We start from the raw sequence: 20,845 nt of genomic DNA, 5'->3' as shown, positions 1-20,845 counted from the left end.
CAAATGGTCTATGGTATCACAGCGTGGGAATCGTGATTGCGAAATTTGCGAATGTTTTTCTTTTGATTTCCACTTGTAAACGCTTCTAAATAAAACAGGTTCGTAAGCCAACAAAATGAAAATCACACGCTACAAGAAAGTACAGAAATATCTTAAGTTCTACTATAACAACTTCGGTTTCCACCAGCCTTACCAAGTATTGATTGATGGAACATTTTGCTTCGCCGCATTCACCGTGAGTTTTTTACTGCTAAAACCCGGTCTAGGTTACTGCTCGGTCACTAAACCACACGTGGGTAATGCAGACGTGTTTTAAAGTTGTTTTAATTGTTCAGAATGGACAGTAAATACCGTCGCAACGGGCGTTTGCTGGACATGGTAGACGAGGAGTGGCGCGCGGAGCGTCTGCCCGACGAGGACATCGCGGTGCCGGCGGAGGAGCTGCCGGACCCCGAGGCCGACAGCGCGGACTCGCACCTCACGCTCAAGGAGCAGAGCATGCGCTGGCAGGAGAACTTCCCCGAGCCCGCCGCTAACACCGAGCAGTAATCTAGCCTAGGTATTACCTTTAGTATTTAAAACTAATTTTAGGCTGCTGTACACATGGCTAAATTATTCTAAAGAAAAGAGCAGGCACCAATGGTAGTGTCAGTGGGGAGACACTCCTCACTCACGATCGAACTTGGCTCCGTTGGCACCGCTTCCTTTTGCATGCACGACCACAGATAAGATAATGACTTGAATTTTAACAACCTTAAATAGCCGAAAGGGATAGTGCCATATATTAGAAAGGGATAGCATGATTCAACCCTGAACCACTGTCAAACTTTGGGTTTGTAGGAAGTGTCTTTTCTGTACAGTAGTACTATTATTTATTCTGTGGTAGCATGTAAGCCATGTTTAAAGTAGCAGTTTCATTGACTTGTTTTTTGGGGACAAAAAGGATGTATTATGAGTAGTCCCTCAATCACTTCACACACACCTAACTCAGTCCTTGACAAGGACCATGCAATACAATATATAGAAGTGTCAACTAATAGCTACCCCCTGTCTTCAGTTACTGAATTAAGTAAGGTGTGTGAAGCACTTAACCCTTTAACCATTTGACATTCCTTTCTAGTCATTCGATTTAGAACCGTAATTCTTATAGTAGAGATGCGCTTTTGTTTTAAATATGATGTCAAGTATGTAGCCGCTACGGACTTAAGGGTTAAAGCAAGAATCTTATCAAACACAAAATGAAACACTGGTGTAACTATTTAAAATATCTTTATTTACAATACTATAACTGTTTTAGGAACACATTAATATAAAAGAGCAAGTACCCAAGTATCTGAACAGCCAAGTAAAACTCCTGACCACAAGATGCATCATAATCGAGACGGAAAAGATCGCCAAGAAGACCCACGGTGCCCTGACCATTTTAAAACAATTTGGCACCCATGAATGTGGGCACAAAGAAGCCATTTCTGGAGCAAACTGTATCTTGTCTATGGTTGGTAAGAAAAATCCAAAACATTATATAGTGGCAACACAAGACAGGGACTTGCAAGAAAAACTAAGACAGAAGGCTGGTATGCCTCTCCTGTATTTACATAATAAGTCTCCCACTTTTGAAAAACCTTCACAAGCAAGCTATGACAAGGCAGGCAAAGCCCTAGAAGCCAACCCTTTCATTACTGAAACTCAAAATGAGGCATTGAAAATAATGAAAGAAGCCTTTGGTCTTAAACAAGAAGAAACAAAACAGCAAATTAAAAAGAAAAAACCTCACAACCCTAATCCTTTGTCGTGCAAAAAGAAGAAAAATAAATCGGCAAAAAAGCTAGAAGCTAAGGCAGGAGTGAGCGAGGGGAAAGTTAGGAAGCGAAAGAAAAAGAAGTTGCCCAAACATTTGAAGGAGCAATTGAAAAGTGCTGTGAATGCTTAAGTAAAATAAATGGTTTAAACAAGAAAAGATTGTTTAATAAAATACCATGGGATTGTTTAAAATGTCATGGGGTGGGGTAACTGTTGAAGGATTTCATAGATGGCGCCCGCATAGATTTTCCCTGTCTCTAGTTTTGTTCTATGGAATTTGACTTAAAGGCTTAGCATTAAGAAAAAAAACAAGAAGTTTACACTATTCGTAGGATTGACAGGTAAAAACATATGCTGGCGCCATTTGTATAGTACTTTGACCGGCCAACCCCATTGGGGCCGGTGGCATTTTGCCCTCTTGCCTACCCTACGCCACCCCTACTTAGTGGGTTTGAATGGCCAGTTGATCCGCAGGCGAGTGACGCCGAAGGTGGCTATGTGCACGAGCGGCAGGTTGCTCATGTACGCTGCGTGGAAGTGTGTGAGGATGTCGTAGCTCTCTTCGGGCTGGAACACTTCTACACTTTCGGGGGAGTACTGGGGAACGAATAATCATTTAATATCTGGGAGACCGAGCTTTGCTCAAATGCAAAAATGCGCGTTTTCTCAGAGATAAGACCTAGCTAAACTGCAAAACGTATATTAACTCGCATTATAGACGGGTCTAACGCGAATTTTATTCGTTTTGACATTTTGCTGGGACACAGTCAGCCGCCACCACGACCAGTGAAACCTGTGTCGAAACGTCGGTAAATCAAGGTAATTGAATAAAATCCGCGTTAGATCCGTCTATAATGTGAGTTAATATGGGCTCAAAACGCGAAAGATTAAAATATAGGTACTGCAAAACGTAATTCAAGACCAAAAAAAAGTACGATAATGTTGCCACTGCAATAATTTGTTTGTAAAATAGTAAATTCCTTTTGATAAATAATCACGCTAAGATAATCTATTCATTAGTAATTTTACTCCTATGATTTAAAAAAGTACTTTTATTTACTTATTTTTACAAAAATACAAGACGCGCCAGTAAAAAGTGGCAACATTGTCTTAATTTTTTGGTCTGGAATTACGTTTTGCAATAGGTACCTAAAGATCGATTTTTCGCCCCCGAAACCCCCCATGCAGCAAACTTCATCGAAATATATTATATATACATGTATATATAAACCGGACAAGTGCGAGTCGGACTCGCCCACTGAGGGTACAGTAACACTACCCACCTCAATGGAGTGTCGTATCAAGTTCTCCATGAAGTAAGCCCACAGCTCGCGCGGGGACAGCCAGTAGGACCACTTGAAGTACTTGTGCGCGTCGAGGTAGAGCGTGATGATCAACGCCAACTTGCTCGCGGTGAAGTCACGCTGCGCCGCGTAGTCAATCACCTCCAACATTTAAAAAGTAAGTAAACAACTTTTTTTTTTAATATAGAAGGCAAACGAAAGAAAGGGTGTAAGAGGAATTTCCTCACGCGGAAAGAGGTCGAGGGTTTCCCGAGTGTACAGTAGAGTCAGTAGGTATGGGGTTCTTCAAATAATAAGTGCACTGGTTTTTAGGGTTCCGTACCCAAAGGGTAAAACGGGACCCTATTACTAAGACTTCGCTGTCCGTCCGTCCGTCCGTCTGTCACCAGGCTGTATCTCACGAACCGTGATAGCTAGACAGTTGAAATTTTCACAGATTATGTATTCTGTTGCCGCTATAACAACAAATACTAAAAACAGAATAAAATAAAGATTTAAATGGGGCTCCCATACAACAAACGTGATTTTTGACCAAAGTTAAGCAACGTCGGGCGGGGTCAGTACTTGGATGGGTGACCGTTTTTTTTTGTTTTTTGTTTTTTTGCATTGTGGTGCGGAACCCTTCGTGCGCGAGTCCGACTCGCACTTGCCCGGTTTTAAATAGTCGGCAACGCGCATGTAACACCTCTGAATTGCAAACGTCCAAATAAGGCTATGGTGACAGGTTATCATCAGGCGGACCGTTTGCTTGTTTGCCACCGACGTGGTATAAACAAAACTAGCAGACGAGTCGCCTGAGGGCAAGCATTACCTTCCGTCGCCCAAGGACACCCGCAGCAACAGAGTTAAGTGCTTTGCCGTCCTTTAAGGTGGGGGAGTGGATACGTGAGTACGCTTTTTCTTGGTTTGAAGGTCGAAAAGTCCGGAAATACCGCAGGGGACAGTTCATTCTACAGTTTAGCTGTCAATGCCAAGATTACCTAAGTTTATAGGGAAACTGATCGAGTCACGGGTAGGCGTGGCTCACTCCGCGATTTCGTCGCTTTGCTACAGGTAGTTAAAAGTACATCCGTTCCACCCCAATTTTGGGGAAAGCCATAAGCCGCGCGTGGCGCTGTCGCCACCTAGCGGCCATATCTGTGCTGATCGTAACAGACGCGTTTTGTTAGAGAGTGAGTCTTCTGTACCTAGTACTATTATTTATTCTGTGTCACGGGTGCTACGCCTCCTCGACTCCGTAGCGCTATTCTATAGCTTAATAATGCTACAGCATAATTAAGCTATGAGCTTACCTCATACACAAGACTCGCAAGGAACTGACGCTCGGACAGATTGAAGTTTTCCGTTATTTTTTTTTCCACTACAAAGTTAACTGAAATGTCAAGACAAGTATTTACACAAAATATATCAGATATTACAATTAGGGTTGCCAACTTTTTGTTGGTGGAATATAGTATTTTACAGAAAAAGGCATCAAAAATATAGTACATTTCCAAAAAAATATAGTATTTTTAAATAAAATACTAAACATGAGTGTAATATACATTTAATCGGAAATATAGTATTTTAGCGTACTATTCAAAAGTATATAGTACAGAGAGCCAAAATATAGAACAATACTATATAATATAGTACGGTTGGCAACCCTAATTACAATCCATCAATCTGTCTACTGTCTAACCAACTAGGGACGCGGCGTAGGCTTTGTTTTATAATGGCTCCTCTACACGATGGGCCAACGCCGGCCACTCCAAGGGACGCATTAATGCGTAAGAGGGATCAAGTGATATTGCTATCTCATTCTGCCCCTTGGAGTGGCCGGCGTTGGCCCATCGTGTAGAGGAGCCATTAGATGTAGCGATGATTGTAACGAGCCAAAAGTAATTGATACCAAGATTCAGCAATAACAAACACTATGAGTTAAATTAAAAACCGGGCAAGTGCGAGTCGACTCGCGCACGAAGGGTTCCGCACCATAATGCAAAAAAAAAAAGCAAAAATAAAACGGTCACCCATCCAAGTACTGACCACTCCCGACGTTGCTTAACTTTGGTCAAAAATCACGTTTGTTGTATGGGAGCCCCATTTAAATCTTTATTTTATTCTGTTTTTAGTATTTGTTGTTATAGCGATAGCGGCAACAGAAATACATCATCTGTGAAAATTTCAACTGTCTAGCTATCACGGTTCGTGAGATACAGCCTGGTGACAGACGGACGGACGGACGGACAGCGAAGTCTTAGTAATAGGGTCCCGTTTTACCCTTTGGGTACGGAACCCTAAAAAGCAAGTTATAATAGCAGTTCTTACAGATATACTTCCAAAGTCCGAGAGGGGCGTCGGCCGTCGCCATCACCATCTCTATAGCCTCTCGCTCGGTCATGATGGTGCCTATGACATGACGGTTAACTTAGTCAGCAGCAGAAGTTGCTAAGCGGGCGAGGTGTTCAAAATGACCTTGACGCGACTATTGTTAAGGGGCTGTCCATAAATTACGTCATCGATTTTTGACCCCCCCTCCCCTATAATCATCCAAAAATCATGCTTCAAATGACCCCATTTCCTCCTACTTCATGCTACCGTCATCCGATGCCCAGACCCCCCCTCCCCCTAAATTGAAATGACGTAATTTATGAATAGCCCCTAAGCGAATTGAGAGCGTATCAAGGTAATTTGGAACACCTCACCGCTTAGCAACCTCTGCTGTTGACCACATAAGCACCCAAGTTCATTACAATACACAAGATTAATTGATCGTATTTAATGTCTTTGGCGACCGGTCTACCCACTATAGTGGGTAGTGAAGCAGATGTACAAAGTTTACAATTGATTGACATTTCAAAATGAGTTACTGTGCTCTTATTCTAAGCTCGGCGGTACGATACACGTGCGAATATAGGTACTCCGTAACTCTTGTCGATTTAAAACACTCCCTTTCGGTCGTGTTTTTAAATTAGCCAATAGTTGCGAATTTCGTACTTGTATCATACATAACTAAGGGTCGGTTGCACCAAACTGTTCGTATCGTTAAAGAGTTCGCTAAATTTTTATGTATGGAAAGTTTCATAGTAAAGCGCTGGGGCGCGCCGGCTGACGTTGATCAGTCTGTCAAATGTGGTCGGTGCAACTCGCCCTAATACGCGTTATAATCCGTTTGAATAGTATTATTTAATGAATATTACGATACTGTGCCTAACATAATCCTGGGGCGCATCTCCTTGCCCGGGCGTCGGAATGGCGGTGCAGCACTTCTACTCAGCGACTCGAAGTAGCTGGGAGCTGATTCTTGTTGTTTCACTCGCACTTCTGATAATACCTGAGTGTGAGCGAGACATTTAATTCTTGAGACTAACTGATTATATTGCCGGGGCCAGGACACACGTGGCTGCATGGCGGGGCGGTAAGCGGCAAACCAAGACCATTCATTTCATACTGCACTCCACTAGATGTATGAAGGGCTCCACTAGCCGTTGGGGCGGAAAGGTTCTCCACAAGGTGGACTGATGATCTGGTGAAGGTCGCGGGAGTCCGCTGGATGCGGGTGGCGCAAGACCGGTCATTGTGGCACTCTTTGGGGGAGGCCTATGTCCAGCAGTGGACGTCCTCTGGCTGATATAATGATGATGAGATGTATGAACATTTGAACAATATGAACGGTCTTGATTTGCCGCTCGCTGGTCGCGTACGTCGGCCGCCGCTTAAGGGCTGATTTAGACGGCGCGCGAACTCGCATGCGATTTTAGTTACATTGCGGACTGTTGGTTGCGTCCAATTCAACCGACCGATCAAAACCCGCAATGTAATAAAACTCGCATCGTCTAAGTCAGCCTTAAGAGAGATCCACGTGCGTTTTTACTTTCCAAAATCTACTAAATGTAGGATGTTGCAAAACGGCCTTAACATGAAAAGTATTAACTATGCTTATACCTGGACCCGTATCAGAGGAGCTGAGGACGCCATAATGCCCGCAGACACGGAAGACTCGGAGACCGGACTGGTGTCCGGTCCCACTGCACCTAGCAGCGTCTCCATTGCAATACCCTGTAGATATGATTTGTAGTGGTAGTGGTACTTTAGTTCCTCCGGTCTTGATTAATAGATTTGAAATATTGTGTTTACTACCGTTCATCAAATAACATTACTTTAGAATTGTCAAAACTGTCAGTCTCTTGTCACTTACATTCAAAGCAAGCAGTGCCGAACCACAATAAAAAACCGGACAAGTGCGAGTCGTACTCGCCCACCGAGGGTTCCATACTTTTTAGTATTTGTTGTTAGATATAGCGGCTACAGAAACATCATCTGTGAAAACTTCAATTGTCTATTAGCTTTAGCTATCACGGTTCATGAGATACAGCCTGGTGACAGACAGACGGACAGTGAAGTTTTAGTAATAGGATCCGGTTTACCCTTTGGGTACGAAACCCTCATAGAAGGTAGGATCGCATAGAAGCGGTATACGCGTGCCTCCGTGAGGGACAAAACCAGTGAACGCATATATTTAGTATGGAAACCGCCTTTAGGAACATTACCGTTCAAATTCTCGGGCCAAATTAGCACACATACAAAATTACGCCTACATTTAAATAAGACGACGCGTTTACAGAGCCTGTAATCAAAGCTGGTAAACAAAATAATAGTCATCTTTATTACACTAATGGTACATAGCTAAGTGTAGATGAAATGCATATAATGTCAATAACTACCAATCAGCGACATTAATCCGCTAATAACCTTCTTGCTGTACGTACTGGCCGCTGAGAGTTTGCGGTTCATATTTGATTAGAATATGACTTGGACAGGGATAGGTTTATGCCATACATTGAAGAACCAGTCAAATAATACACGTATAATAATTTAATGCAGATTAAAAGATAACTAGTTAAAATGTTGTTGTGAAATGACAGACTAACTCAACATAAGTAAATTTATATATCATTGTTGTATAAATGTATTCCGCTATAATAAGTATTTTGTATATTTTATTATCAATTTGTATGGCAGTGCGAAGTCACATTCAGGTATAGTCTGTCCATTTTTCTAAGGTCAAGTACGCCATTGTAAATGTATGGTAAACTTGATCTTAGAATTCGGACTGGCTATACAGCCTGCAAAATTTACATGGGTACACGAATCGGGTCAAAAATGGCTTGAGAGAGAACCGACATATATGTGACGGTAGAGGGTGGATTCGAATGATCAACATTTTCAGATAATGTGTGTATTTGTTAAATTAATTCAGTGGAAGTGTATCTACATATAGGAGACCGGGTATGATTATCTCACGAGTTATAATATATCTCATGAATAGAACATATTCTAGATATCTTTCCAGGCATCCACTTAATTTCATGTCTCTCTAATTGGACAGCTTTTTTCCATAGTTCTCTGCGAATAGCATCTTGTGGGAATCTGAATGGAAAGTAATGTAAAATGATAATATCAAATTTGATTATGAATTTGAAAGAATGAGGTAGTTTTTTTACAGCTCCGTCTCATGAAATAAAAAAGGAAAATACAAATCTGTAAGAAAGAATTCATTACCTACTACATTTATAATTATATAGAAAATACCTAAACCAAGCACAAGTTAATAAAATAGTCTACTTCATTTGGCATAACACCATCCCTATTATCCTTGCAATTTAAAAAGTCGTATGTTGTTATGAAAGTCGTATGCAGTTGTTACGTTTTAGCTTAGCACGGTAGTATTGAAAACAAATCGTCATGTTTATTCCAAATTTTACTGAAGTTATCTGTTTACTACAAGTGAAAAGTGATTCCACTATCCTTGGTATAAACTAAAATAACTTCTGCACCACTTCACGACACATGAAGACATTTTTAATTACAAAAAAACGTTGTTTTTATAAATCAATTTAGCCATCCGTCACTGACTGTCATCTCGGACGAACTGAAGTTGCGAATCGAATAGTTTGTAAGCATCGCCTACAATCGAATAGTTTACGTTGGGTCATAACTGAGCGGACAGAATACTTCCATGTATATCAGTTCGCTGGACAAAACATACGCAAATGCGACACTGTGATTGGTCGAATTCATTTGTTGCCCACCATTCTCCATACTAATAAAAAGGTGGGGAACAAACAAAAAGTGAGACTGTGACAAGGATAAGCAATAATAGCGCTTTCTCTGCTACTCCTACTGAAAGATACATAAGACTATCCCGTTCTGTCAGTTACCCCCACCACTCATGCCAGATCCAGGTATATCCTAGATTCATGGAAACCCTAAAAACAGCAAAATTAATTGTGATAAGACAATCATTTGATAATTTCATCTACACGGCAGCGTTTGCGGAACAGCCCCTATGATGGATTTGGCTGCATTCACCTTATTCATATTTTGCATATATATGTATTTATTATGAACAGAAATGCATTCTTTCGGAAACGGTCTTCAAGGTGAGAATAGTATGCATGGACAAGGAAAATAATAAATTAACAAATATGTTCACATTCATTTAATTTATAACTTATTTAACATATGGAATTACGCCTAAGTCTTTACAGATCGGTACTTTACACTTCATCTTCGTCATGTTACAAAATAATTGAAGTATTCACTACTTTTTCACGATTGAAAATTTTCATCCAAGTGATCGCAGTGTTGTTTTGAATAATCAATTTTGCTTAGCGCTCCCTCCTATCTTTAGACCTCTTTTCCTCCCTTGGGTCGACTTTGTAACTGTCCCAGTACCCAGTCGGAGCCTCCCTTCTTATACTACTCGCTCTTCTTATGTCCCAACCATCTTCTGTCCCATGTTTAGAACTCCTCTCATCTTCAGAATCTGAACTCTCTTTCCTTCGATCCCTTTTCCGGCCACTTTCAATATTTTCCTTTTCAGATTTCTTTTTACCGCGCTTCTCTTCGCTCGAATCTCTACGTTTTCTTTCTTTATTTTTGCTCCCGTCTTCTTCGGAATCACTATCACTTTCTCTATTTCTTCTGTCTGTATTCCGTTTTTCTTTACTACTTTTATCTTTGTCACTTCTTTTGCTTCTGCGTTCTCTTTGTCTGTCTCCGTCATCGTCACTGTCATCACGATCTTTTTCTCTATCGTCTCTCCGTCGCCGATCGTCGCTTTCTCTGTTTTTCTCTCTAACTTCATCCTTATCACGTCTGTCTCTATTCTTTCTAGAATCTTCTCTAGACTCATCTCTGCGACGGTCTTCAATTCCGCTATCTCTGCCGCTTCTCGAATCATCTCTTCTTCGCGCTTCATTTCTTACATCTTCTTGGTGTCTTCTGGAGTCCTCGTAGCCGCTATCCCTGTCACTTCTATAGTCCTCCCTTCGTCTGTCATCGTTCCTTCTATCTTGTCTTCTAGAATCATCTTGACTTCTTTCCCTTCGTTCATCGACGTTTCTCCTGTCCCGCCGCGGCGGGTCGCGGGGTCGGGCGAACCCGTCGTCAGGTCGCGGAGCCCCTGTCTCGCGTCGTGCGCCGGGTCCGTGCTGGTCGTAGAACCCGTCGTGTCCCCAGCGTTCCACAGGTTTCTCTTTCTCTTTTTCTGGACTCGGCGCTTTGTCTTTATTTTTATCTTTTTTGGATTTCTTGCGTTTGTCATTTTTGTTTTCTTCCTCGGATTCTGCAAAAGAAAATTGTAAAATATATTTTTTATCAGACACTATAGTTCGTTTTTTTTTAGCATTAGAAAGAACTTCGCAGAAGTAAGCTTGTGGTTCCAAATCCGGCACTTTTAACGGTAATAAATTGAAGTAAATTATATGTATTGACCGTGCTACATTAGATAATTCAATAATTATTAAGAATTAAAGAGGCTGATAGAAACTGTACGCTTACTTCTGTGGAGTTCTTTCTAATGCTAAAAAAAACGAACTATAAGTAGTGGTAATGACGTCTAATTGAATTTCATTCTATAATAATATTTCTTGTTCAGCTTACTTATTGTTCAATAAAAGGATAAAAATGTCAGCAGCATACACAATTAGTAAACATCGGTATCAACGTTCAAATTTCGTGGCAATGTACGGTTGGCAGAAAAATAAATACAAACAAATCACTTAGTATTTTTAACCTTTATTTTGTATATGTAAATAAAAAAGCCCCTAAATAGTACATTTCCTAATTAGGGTGGTAAAACAAAGAAAGGCCGCGCAATCGCAATTGTTGCGGCCCAAGCTGCAAGCGAGGGACGTAATTATGCGATCGAGGGCTTTCTTTATTACCTCCCGTGTTGGAAAAATATGTGCACATTTGGCCAGAAAGCGGCTCTATCCGTACGCGTAGCGTGCGGAAAAAGCCACTTTATGTCCAGGTGTGGCATACAATATTTTACGAGTTAGAATAGATCACTAAAATTTGTTCCATAGATTTTGCTGTCAATCTTTGACGTCTGTAAGAATATATCCATTTTAAATGACTAAAAGATCTTTCCACGCTGACTGAGGTAATAGGAAGGTATGTCAAGCATTGAAAATTTTGCACACAGTTTTTATTTACACTTTCTGGTATTTCAGCCTCGTTGTTTTTAGATAGTTGGTTAATTATTTGTACAGTCTTATAACCAGGATTTTTCTTTAATACACTTTTTAATTTAAAATAAACTTTTCTGGCATTTTGATGTAACCTTAACGTTGATATTTTTTTTTGCAAACCATGAACAATGTTTAATGATTCTGCTAGACTCAGTTTTGGATCCTCCAATAATTTTATTGACTTAGCAATTATACTAAAGTGTGTATCGACGAATAGTAACTCAGTTTTTAAATTCCGGTTACGGAAAATTTTTTTTGCTTTAGAAATTGCACTCGCTTCACGCGGATTTAAGGCATCGATGACAGATTTGATTTTATCATAATGCATGTGATAATATGAGGCAGCATTTAACCATGTTCCCCATCTTGTTATCACGGGTCGGGGTGGTAGAGGAATATTTACACACATTTGATGAAATAATTTTGTCCTTGAAGGAGCGTTACGAAATATTTTTTTGATACAGTCAATCAAACTGTTTATGGTCGGGTAAAGACTTCTAATTATCTCTGCGACTCGATTACATCCATGTGCTATGCATGTTACATGAGTCATATTTTTATATTTCTGAACAAGGTTTTTAGCTGCTTTTACCATGTAGGAACCGGCATCCGTTATAAAAAATAATAATTTATCCATGTTTTTTTTGTATTCATCGCCCCAAAGATCTTCAAGGGTTCCCTCAACGAGTTTGGTTATTGTCGAATGGTTAGTCGCCTCCAATACCTTAGAAGCAAATAAATGTGGCTGGGTACTAGTTCCATCTAGAGCTCCGATCAAAATATTTGCCACTTTTTTTCCCACGGAATCTGATGTTTCATCAACACTGAGGTAAATCATTTTATTTTGTAATTTCTCTTTCAATTCATTTTTTTTCTTTTCATACAATTCAGGTAAGCATTTTACTCGTATTTTTGTTTCACTCGGCACAGTAATATCGTTTCCATATTTATGATTTAAAAGGTTTTCTACAAAATTTCTAAATTTAGGATTGTCTAATTTTGACCACGGTATATTCGAACAAATCATAAACTCTGTTAAATCTTTATTAATTTTTTCTTGTGCATTATTTTTATGAATTTTGTTGTGTAAATCTGTTTTTAAATGGCGGTCGATACTAGATTTAGAGGGAAATAATTTCGAATTACACAATTTGCAATATACGATATCGTCTTTAATTTCGAAATCAGCATTATCTCGTATTATATCCTGTAAATGGCAGCGTGAATCAGATAATTTATCTTGATGAGATTTTGATTTCAAATGTTTCTCTATATTGTACCTTTTCTTTTTTATATTCATTTCGCAAATAGTACAGCAAGCACCTTCGTTAGTGAATATAAAATCAGTATACTGCGTCAAATCCATTTTCTCAAGTCTGATAGGGAGTTGGGTAAAGATTTATCAATGCTAAATTGTAGTTGTAAGTGTTTTTAAGAACTATTATCGTTGAAGATTTTACCACATATTATTTTGCATGACAATTAAATTGACATTTGTTGCCTATTTGGCATTTAGAATTTTTTTTACAAATGGATAATGAAATGAGTATTGAGGTTCTATGACGTATTAAGAATATAAACCTCTTTAAATATATGTACAGTTTACCAAAGTACGATTAAGAATAAAAATAAATTAAATGTTATTTATTACTAATAAATAAAACAATGATACCTATGTATTTCTTTTTTTGCGACCCTTACCAAGTGCCACGAAATTTGAACGTTGATACCGATGTTTAACAATTACACACTACACAGTATAACAGGACGAAACAATCGCCTTGATGTAAAGGAGTTATTCGCCAACATATTCAATTCAATTCAAAATATACTTTATTCATGTAGGCCTAGCAACATGCTCTTATGAATCGTAATTAATCTTAATCCAATTTTTAAAGCAATTTATTGATGTTAATATTATTCCATAATATTTAACATTGGATTATTATACAGATCAAATTTAACACTAATAATTTCACAAAAGGATCGTCAAACATTAAAAAAAATGTATAAAAAATACTAGTCTAGAATTTCTAGAATAAAATCTAAATGTCAAAAATAAAATCTAAATGTCAAAACTGCAGTATTGACTGCATCCCAACTGCAACTTGTAATATGGGTTGCATACAAGTTTTTTTAGGTGGTAAAGTTCTAGCTACTATGACGGTAAAGTGGACTTACCGCTGGAGCTAGACGACTCGCTGGACGAGGAGCTGGAGTCGCTGCTGGACGAGCTGGACACCTGGATCTGCGTGATCGGCGGCGGCACGTTCTGGACACAAAGGTTTTTTTGCATATAATTAATAAATACATCTGTTTATATCAAAAAGTACAATTTTCAGGCAAATCGAGACATCGCTCTATACTTGCATAGCGCTGTCTCGCTTACACAACGGAGCAACGGTCCGTAACCACGTAAACTTAATTACACCCAGCCTATCCCGGTTTTAATTTGAACGTACATTGTACTATTGTGTAATTATTTCAAAAGGTAACTAGGCTCGCACAACTGCTAGCACTGAATCCGCATTGGGCTAGCGTGGGGACTATAGCCCAAGCCCTCTCGCGCATGAGAGGAGGCCTGTGCTCAGCAGTGGGACGGAAATAGGCTGAAATGATGATGATGATGAACTAGGCTTCTTAAGAAGAAATGCAATACCTGTGCTCATATCTGACACAAGATCTGTTTAACCCTATAGTTGACTGGTAGAGAATGCTTTCAGGCATTAAGTCCGCCATTTGTACATTTTATTTGTATTTTGTGCAATAAAGTTCAACCCTTTAGTCCGTAGCGGCAATATACTTGCCATCATACTTTAAACAAAAACGCATCTCTACATTAAGAATTACGGTTCGAAATCGAATGACTAGAAAGGCATGTCAAATGGTTAAAGGGTTAATTAAATAAATAAATAAGATTGACGTACCTTGGGCATCTGCTTGAGATGGTCCCGCAGCTCGTCGGTGAGGCCTCCGAGGCCGATGCTGGTGAAGAAGTTGATGGAGAAGCGCGTGTTCTTGGGGTTGTCTCGCGGGAATACGCCGCCGAACGCCTCCTGCAGCGTCCTGCAACACACCCAGCTCATTAGTCAACCATCATCATCTCGGCCATAAGACATCCACTGCTGAACATAGGCCTCCCCCTTCGACCTCCATACGTGCTGGTTGGAAGCGACCCGCATCCAGCGTCTTCCGGCAACCTTAACAAGGTCGTCTGTCCATCTTGTCATTCACAGTTGAATTGTAGGAAGAGCTCTTAAGTTTACAGACCTTAATAAATTCCAATTATACCAGCATTACAAATATTACCATAACATTAAATTGAAAATATACATGAAAAAAAAACTGGATAAGTGCGAGTCAACCTCGCCCACCGCGGGTTCCGTACTTTTTAGTATTTGTTGCTATAGCGGCAACAGAAATACATCAACTGTGAAAATTTTAACTATCTAGCTGTCACCGTTCATGAGATAGTCTGTTGACAGACAGACAGATGCGCAGACGGAAAGTGGAGTCTTAGTAATAGGGTCCCATTTTTACCCTTTGGGTATGGAACCCTAAAAATCATATCTTAGATTCTTAATTTAAACAGTCACAAATTTACTATTACAATAATCAATCACTAATAATTGATAACTGAGGAATAGAGCAAAGCATGAGGAAGATAGCATTCGGCAAGACGCTGCCGCGACCGACCGCCGCCGCCGAACGTGGCAGCTGGGCAGCGCCGCCGTAAGCATTCGGATAGGCGCGACCGGGGGGCGACTGCCGACTGCCACGTGCAGTCAGTGCTAGCAGTTGTGCGATTCAGTTGCGTATTATTTCAAATAACGATAACGATGTCTGACAATTTAAATATACGAAAGCGAAAACTTGTGCCGCGCCGCTCGGCCGCCTGCATCAGACGGTGTGTCATACAAATCCCTATAAAGCAGTGCGGCGACTGCCGGGCAGTCGCTGCCGGGTCGCAGCAGCCTCTTGCCGACGCGTATCCTTACTAAGTTACTAAATTGAGGTGCTAGCATGATATCATGAAAATTGCTGCTTTTCCAACAACAGCATGCTAGCACCTCCTGAATCAGAACTTACGGATCCTTCAACCGATCATTCAGTTTCTTGAGCCCCATGTACTCTGCCAACTCCTGGAACAAGATCTTGATGTAAATGCGGCTCGAGCTCGTGGTATCCTCTTCGTTCAGTTTCACACACTCCATCACCTCCCAGCTTATGGAATCCGTGAACAGCAGATGTGCAAAGAACTTGCTGACGTTCCTCAAGCGATTTGTGTCTAATCGGTGAGCTGTGGAATATGATTCTTTGAAGATTTCCTCAAACGGACCGATGTACATTCTGTTAATATTGCAGAATCGTTGTGCGAGTAATCCGTAGAACTTCTCATATGTTCTCTGCTCGGCGCAACAGTCCAGGAACATGTGGCAGAGTTCTACTTCCTGTCCTGGTTTCAATTGCATTTTCATCAGCTTATGTGCGCATTCCTCAAAGTCCAAACTAGAGTTAATGGTTAAATATATAGTCCTCCGTAACGCTACTAAGTTAGTCTCCGTATTGTCAATGATGGTGACTTCCTTCTGTTCCCCGTCTTCTTCCTCATCATCAGACTCTTCGCTGCCACTTTCTCCGGAGCCATCTTCTTCTCCCGACTCTGCATCAGATCCTAGGATCTCTTTGCTTAGTGTCTTGTATTTGTCCTCATTATCTTCATACTTATCGTCATGTTTGAAGACATCTGAAATAGTCAATGGCTGAGATTAGTAAGTCAATTTTATCTGTAGGTTAGTGTAATAAGTAAGTTAATTTTATTATGTACTATAAACATCTTGATTTTTAAACTGTAAGCTTTTTGGTGTAAATTCTATTAGCGGATCCACACAGAGCTACGCGCGAGGCAATTTTTCGCGCATATGCTCGCTTTTTGTGGACCCAGCTATTTATCTAAACTCTGACATGATAATGTAAAGTAGGTTGCACTGTACAGGTAATAACAAATTTTTTTTAAATATAATCTGACTGAAATATAAGACTTTTCTAAAACAGTGAATTGTGTGTAATTTTCTTAATGAAAAGTATTCAATCAAACTTTTAACTTCAAACATAACATACACACACCCAACCAACCAACCACCAACTAATGCACCACATTTTAGGCAGAATAAATGATTTACTTACTTACTTACCCTAAAGCCTCGTCTCCATTGTATTGTATTGTAGTACGGGCGATTTTCCGCAACTCGACGTCTTGCGCCTATTTTGCGTGATAGGGGGTGGGCTAGTCTTGCCAGCCCAGCTCCTCGAGGAATCCTATCAAACCTTTCATGTTGAGTAGGACCTCGGGGAGGTCTCTCGGGGATCCGAGATGTTTTGCCCTGTATGCGGCCAATCCGCTGCACTCCAGCACCACGTGAGAGGCTGTTTCTTCTTTCTCCACCTCGTCTCCATATCGCGCGGCAAACCATCGAACATTGGCTCGCGCGGCAGCCGCGCGCAATCAATACCGGGCTGGCTCGCGAGCCAACTCGATACTAGGTTAATACTTACTTAGGATATCCTGAGGGTCAGTAGCATCGTCCAACATCAGCAAGTGTGTAAACTGCTCCTCCTCCGGCACCAGCTCCAACTCCTCGATCAGCGCCGGGTGGTCCTTGAACCCGTCCTTCCACACTTGGAACATCACCTCGATCATGTACTGGACACGCTTGTCCAGCTGACCTTCATGCAAAATGTTACGCAACATCTCAAACACGGTATTTACACCCTTCGATGATACCTCACTCAGCTTCTGACCACATTCCTTCAGAAAAGCTATTGCCACCTCAACAGAATCATCTGTAGGAGTCTCTACAAGTAGAGTCAACAATTCTAAAGCAATAATCTCATGTGCTACTCGTTGGTTTACAAGATGTGCAATAAACGAGGCTGAAGATATACATGTAGGTTTGTCATTCCGTTTGAAACCCCTCTTAAATTGAATGACTAGCCTTTTAAGTAATAGTTCACCAATGTTTGGAAAGCGAGAGTTGACTGCGGCTACCAATGCTGCATACACATTTGTGAATGTTGGAGACGCCGCTTGAGCCTGAATTACTGAACGGCACAAGAGACCGCGACCGCGGACTATGTTCTCCTTCAATAACTCCTTGATAATAATGCCTATGTTGCCCACGTTAATTTTGTTAATGTGACCATGTATAGACTTTTTCAGGGCTTCCCATGCAAGCCTCTGGTACGCCATGGACGACTTATCAGTGATCTGCGCCTGCATCATCCGCAGCCGCGCCGGTGGTATGTAAGCACCACCAGTTCTCGTATTCAGCATGTCTATATCTTTGGCTTTCCTTTCAGGAACATCTTTTTTGACCTCCGCTTCTTTGGGTTCCTCGCGGTTCCGGTCATCTCTTTCACGTTTGACGGCTGGTGATTGCGATCTAGAATGCCTCCGCTTTCGGTTTGAATCTCTATCTTGATCTTTATCCTGGGAACGAGACCTAGAGCGAGCCCTTTTAGACTTCTTTTCCTTGCGACTCTCTTCATCACGATGCTTATCTTTCTTGCGTTTACGATCTTTATCCGTATCCATGATAAAGAAAATTAACAATCACAATAATTAAAAATGAATTCTAATGATCAATATATTTTTATTCTACAAAAAAATACGAGTCTAATCCAAAACGCACATTCGGAAAGAGAGTTCCGTGGCCATTTTGTATTTTGACAGCTACGTTTTTTTTAAAACGTTATTTTGTCTATGCTTCTTGTTTTTGTGGATGCTAAAGTAAAGGCTTGTATAGACGTTGCCACAAATGGCATGCGATTTTATTTGGATTTTATACTCAAACACGCCCACCTTGTCTGGCCGTCCGGCGCGTAATTCAAATTTTCGTGTGGACGGACGTCAACCCTTCCCGCCTACATTTTTTTGCCAACTTTCTGTGTGTGTGCTTTGTGTCTTTCTGCGCAATTCTTGGCTAATATATAGATGGTCAAGCAAATCTTGTCCGTAGAAAAAGGCGCGAAATTCAAATTTTCTATGAGACGATATCAGACGATATCCCTTCGCGCCGACATATTTTAAATTTGCCGCCTTTTTCTACTGACTTTTTCTTTTTTTTTTCTCGTGAAGGGTTATCGTCTCATAGAAAATTTGAATTACGCGCCTTTTCCTACTGACAAGATTTGCTTGACCATCTGTACTTAATAGTGTCTACAGATGACCGCACCGGACCGTAACCTTGGTGCGGTCAAAATATCTCTTTCTCGCTCTCACTTACAGCGGCGTCTTTAACGACCGTTCGACGGACTACCCTACAAAGAGTATAAATAATGGAGCTAACGTTCTGCAAGCATGGAATGTTTTATTGGAAATATCCTCCTCTTTTATAATATTTATTTTGGTTTCTTAAATATTAATACTTTTTGAGATATTCGGGAAATAAAAAATCTTTTTCCCCTTTTTTGTTTATAACTTTTGATATTTTTTGTGCTAATACACGCTTCGAATACATTTTTCTAGGCATCATGACGAATCTAATGAGGTAACACACGTATTTTTAGGAGTATAGTATCTTTATTTTTCACAGTTTTCAGTTTCTCAAGCAGTCTATTAGTTTTCTTCTCAGACGGTTTCAGCGTTGTTTCCGTTTCCGTTAGCGGCAGATTCTTCTTTCAGCGTGTTTATCCCTTTCCGCTTATTCCGTAGTGTTGCCAATGATACTGGAAATAAGAAGCCATTATGATATAAAAGTCCATTTAATCAGGAAGGTCATTGGGTCGCCGATTTCAATTATGAAATTGTGTGTACTTGTGTAGATTTGTCAGTGGCGGATTTGCCCTAAGGCACAGTAGGCCCGGGCCTAGGGCGACAAGATATTTAGGGGCGGCAAATTGTGACAAAAAATTCGCTGATGGTAACAAGAAATAACTCAAAATGTAGTCAATATTATGGGTGCCTTGAAAGGGGCGGCTACATGGCCTAGGGCGGCAAAGACTGCAAATCCGCCACTGAGATTTGTAGACACTTGATGAGATTGACGAGCCTGTAGGCTGCGTTTCCACCTACCGTAACCGAGGTATACAGGGTGGAAAGATAAGTCGGGCCCTGGAGGGAAACTACCTTAAATCCTTAAGCTGGCTCATTTTACTTAAAGGAGACATTCCTTTATTTTTAAAAAGAAACAAAATTGCATTTAAATATTTTCTAAAACTCGCTTGCCTCGCCCGGGACTCGAACCGACAAAAAATTCCAAAAAATAAAAACTTGCACTTTTATTCTACTAGTCGATACAGTTAATGTTAATGATAACATTTCTCCAAGAAACATTAGGTCTTACACTCGGCTGTCGTACAAAATATCCATAAAATCTAATATTTAGTACTAAAGATTTTTTTTAGACAAGCCAAATTGAAGAAAAAAAGAATAAATACTTTGAATGCAGTTTTCTTTCTTTAAAAAAATAAAGGAATGTCTCCTTTAAGTAAAATGAGCCAGCTTAAGGATTTAAGGTAGTTTCCCTCCAGGGCCCGACTTATCTTTCCACCCTGTATATCCTCGCCCGCTTGCTCAGCGTGTATAGTGATAAATACTAGTGATTCTCTGGTACTGGTACCATGGTACCTACTGGTACGCTGCCCTACGCATGCACACTACTATACATGCATGAACGCAAGTCGGCGCGTTGTTTCCGTTTTTCTTACAATAATAAAAATGAAATTTCGCATATAAATAGCTTGATAACGGAAAAATACTATTTTACTATTACAGCGACTCAACCAATACTGCGTTAATGCGTTAATCACTAGTTTGACGGGCGCCGGCGTCGGCCAAGGTTACTACACAACTAAATACCTATATCACTTGACAAGTTTAGAGCCAACAAGGAAGTATAATTTGTTTTATTGGAATCCTTAATGTCTAAACAATAGATATATCAATTGAATGATATGTCCTATTTATTTGAATTAAAAATGAAATATTAGTTGCAACTCCGTTAAGTGGACGAAAACTAGCGCAATGACCCCTAAGTCATTTCTAATTACTTACAATAAAGCAGAAACACTTAATTCATTAATAATAGCGTAAGAGATTAAGAACTCTAAGTAATCGTTACCTACAAGAACTTTTCACACGAAAAACACTTAAAATAGTACCTATCTTAAATAAAAAATACATACCACATCGTAAAAACTTATTTTGGTCGTTTTTAT

General features: G+C 40.3%; 4 protein-coding genes across 4 annotated transcripts; 2 read left to right on the top strand and 2 right to left on the bottom strand.

Moving 5' to 3' along the window:
* Window positions 1-97: 97 nt before the first annotated feature.
* On the top strand, window positions 98-1,957 carry LOC134663434 (rRNA-processing protein UTP23 homolog). The gene is made up of 2 exons (XM_063519799.1): window positions 98-235; window positions 1,298-1,957. Exons 1-2 carry the CDS (start codon window positions 116-118, stop codon window positions 1,928-1,930), a joined length of 753 nt encoding a protein of 250 aa, XP_063375869.1. The 5' UTR covers window positions 98-115; the 3' UTR covers window positions 1,931-1,957.
* On the top strand, window positions 105-1,437 carry LOC134663435 (anaphase-promoting complex subunit 13). Its single transcript, XM_063519800.1, has 3 exons — window positions 105-235; window positions 336-559; window positions 1,298-1,437. Exons 1-2 carry the CDS (start codon window positions 207-209, stop codon window positions 547-549), a joined length of 243 nt encoding a protein of 80 aa, XP_063375870.1. The 5' UTR covers window positions 105-206; the 3' UTR covers window positions 550-559; window positions 1,298-1,437.
* A 209-nt stretch (window positions 1,958-2,166) lies between the features above and the next one.
* Window positions 2,167-7,136, bottom strand: LOC134663385 (uncharacterized). Its single transcript, XM_063519749.1, has 6 exons — window positions 7,032-7,136; window positions 6,297-6,420; window positions 5,415-5,495; window positions 4,397-4,476; window positions 3,084-3,245; window positions 2,167-2,397 (listed from the first exon to the last, which is right to left on the bottom strand). Exons 1-6 carry the CDS (start codon window positions 7,134-7,136, stop codon window positions 2,239-2,241), a joined length of 711 nt encoding a protein of 236 aa, XP_063375819.1. The 3' UTR covers window positions 2,167-2,238.
* Window positions 7,137-9,573: 2,437 nt separating this feature from the next.
* On the bottom strand, window positions 9,574-18,341 carry LOC134663438 (pre-mRNA-splicing factor CWC22 homolog). Its single transcript, XM_063519802.1, has 5 exons — window positions 17,183-18,341; window positions 15,716-16,373; window positions 14,554-14,692; window positions 13,808-13,898; window positions 9,574-10,716 (listed from the first exon to the last, which is right to left on the bottom strand). The coding sequence occupies exons 1-5, from the start codon at window positions 18,219-18,221 to the stop codon at window positions 9,758-9,760; spliced, it is 2,886 nt and encodes a 961-aa protein (XP_063375872.1). The 5' UTR covers window positions 18,222-18,341; the 3' UTR covers window positions 9,574-9,757.
* Window positions 18,342-20,845: the final 2,504 nt, after the last annotated feature.

The sequence above is a fragment of the Cydia fagiglandana genome, chromosome 4, assembly GCF_963556715.1.
Source record: "Cydia fagiglandana chromosome 4, ilCydFagi1.1, whole genome shotgun sequence".
Classification (NCBI taxonomy): domain Eukaryota; kingdom Metazoa; phylum Arthropoda; class Insecta; order Lepidoptera; family Tortricidae; genus Cydia; species Cydia fagiglandana.
Note: the sequence above shows the minus strand (reverse complement) of the source record. Positions and strands in the feature narration are given on the sequence as shown.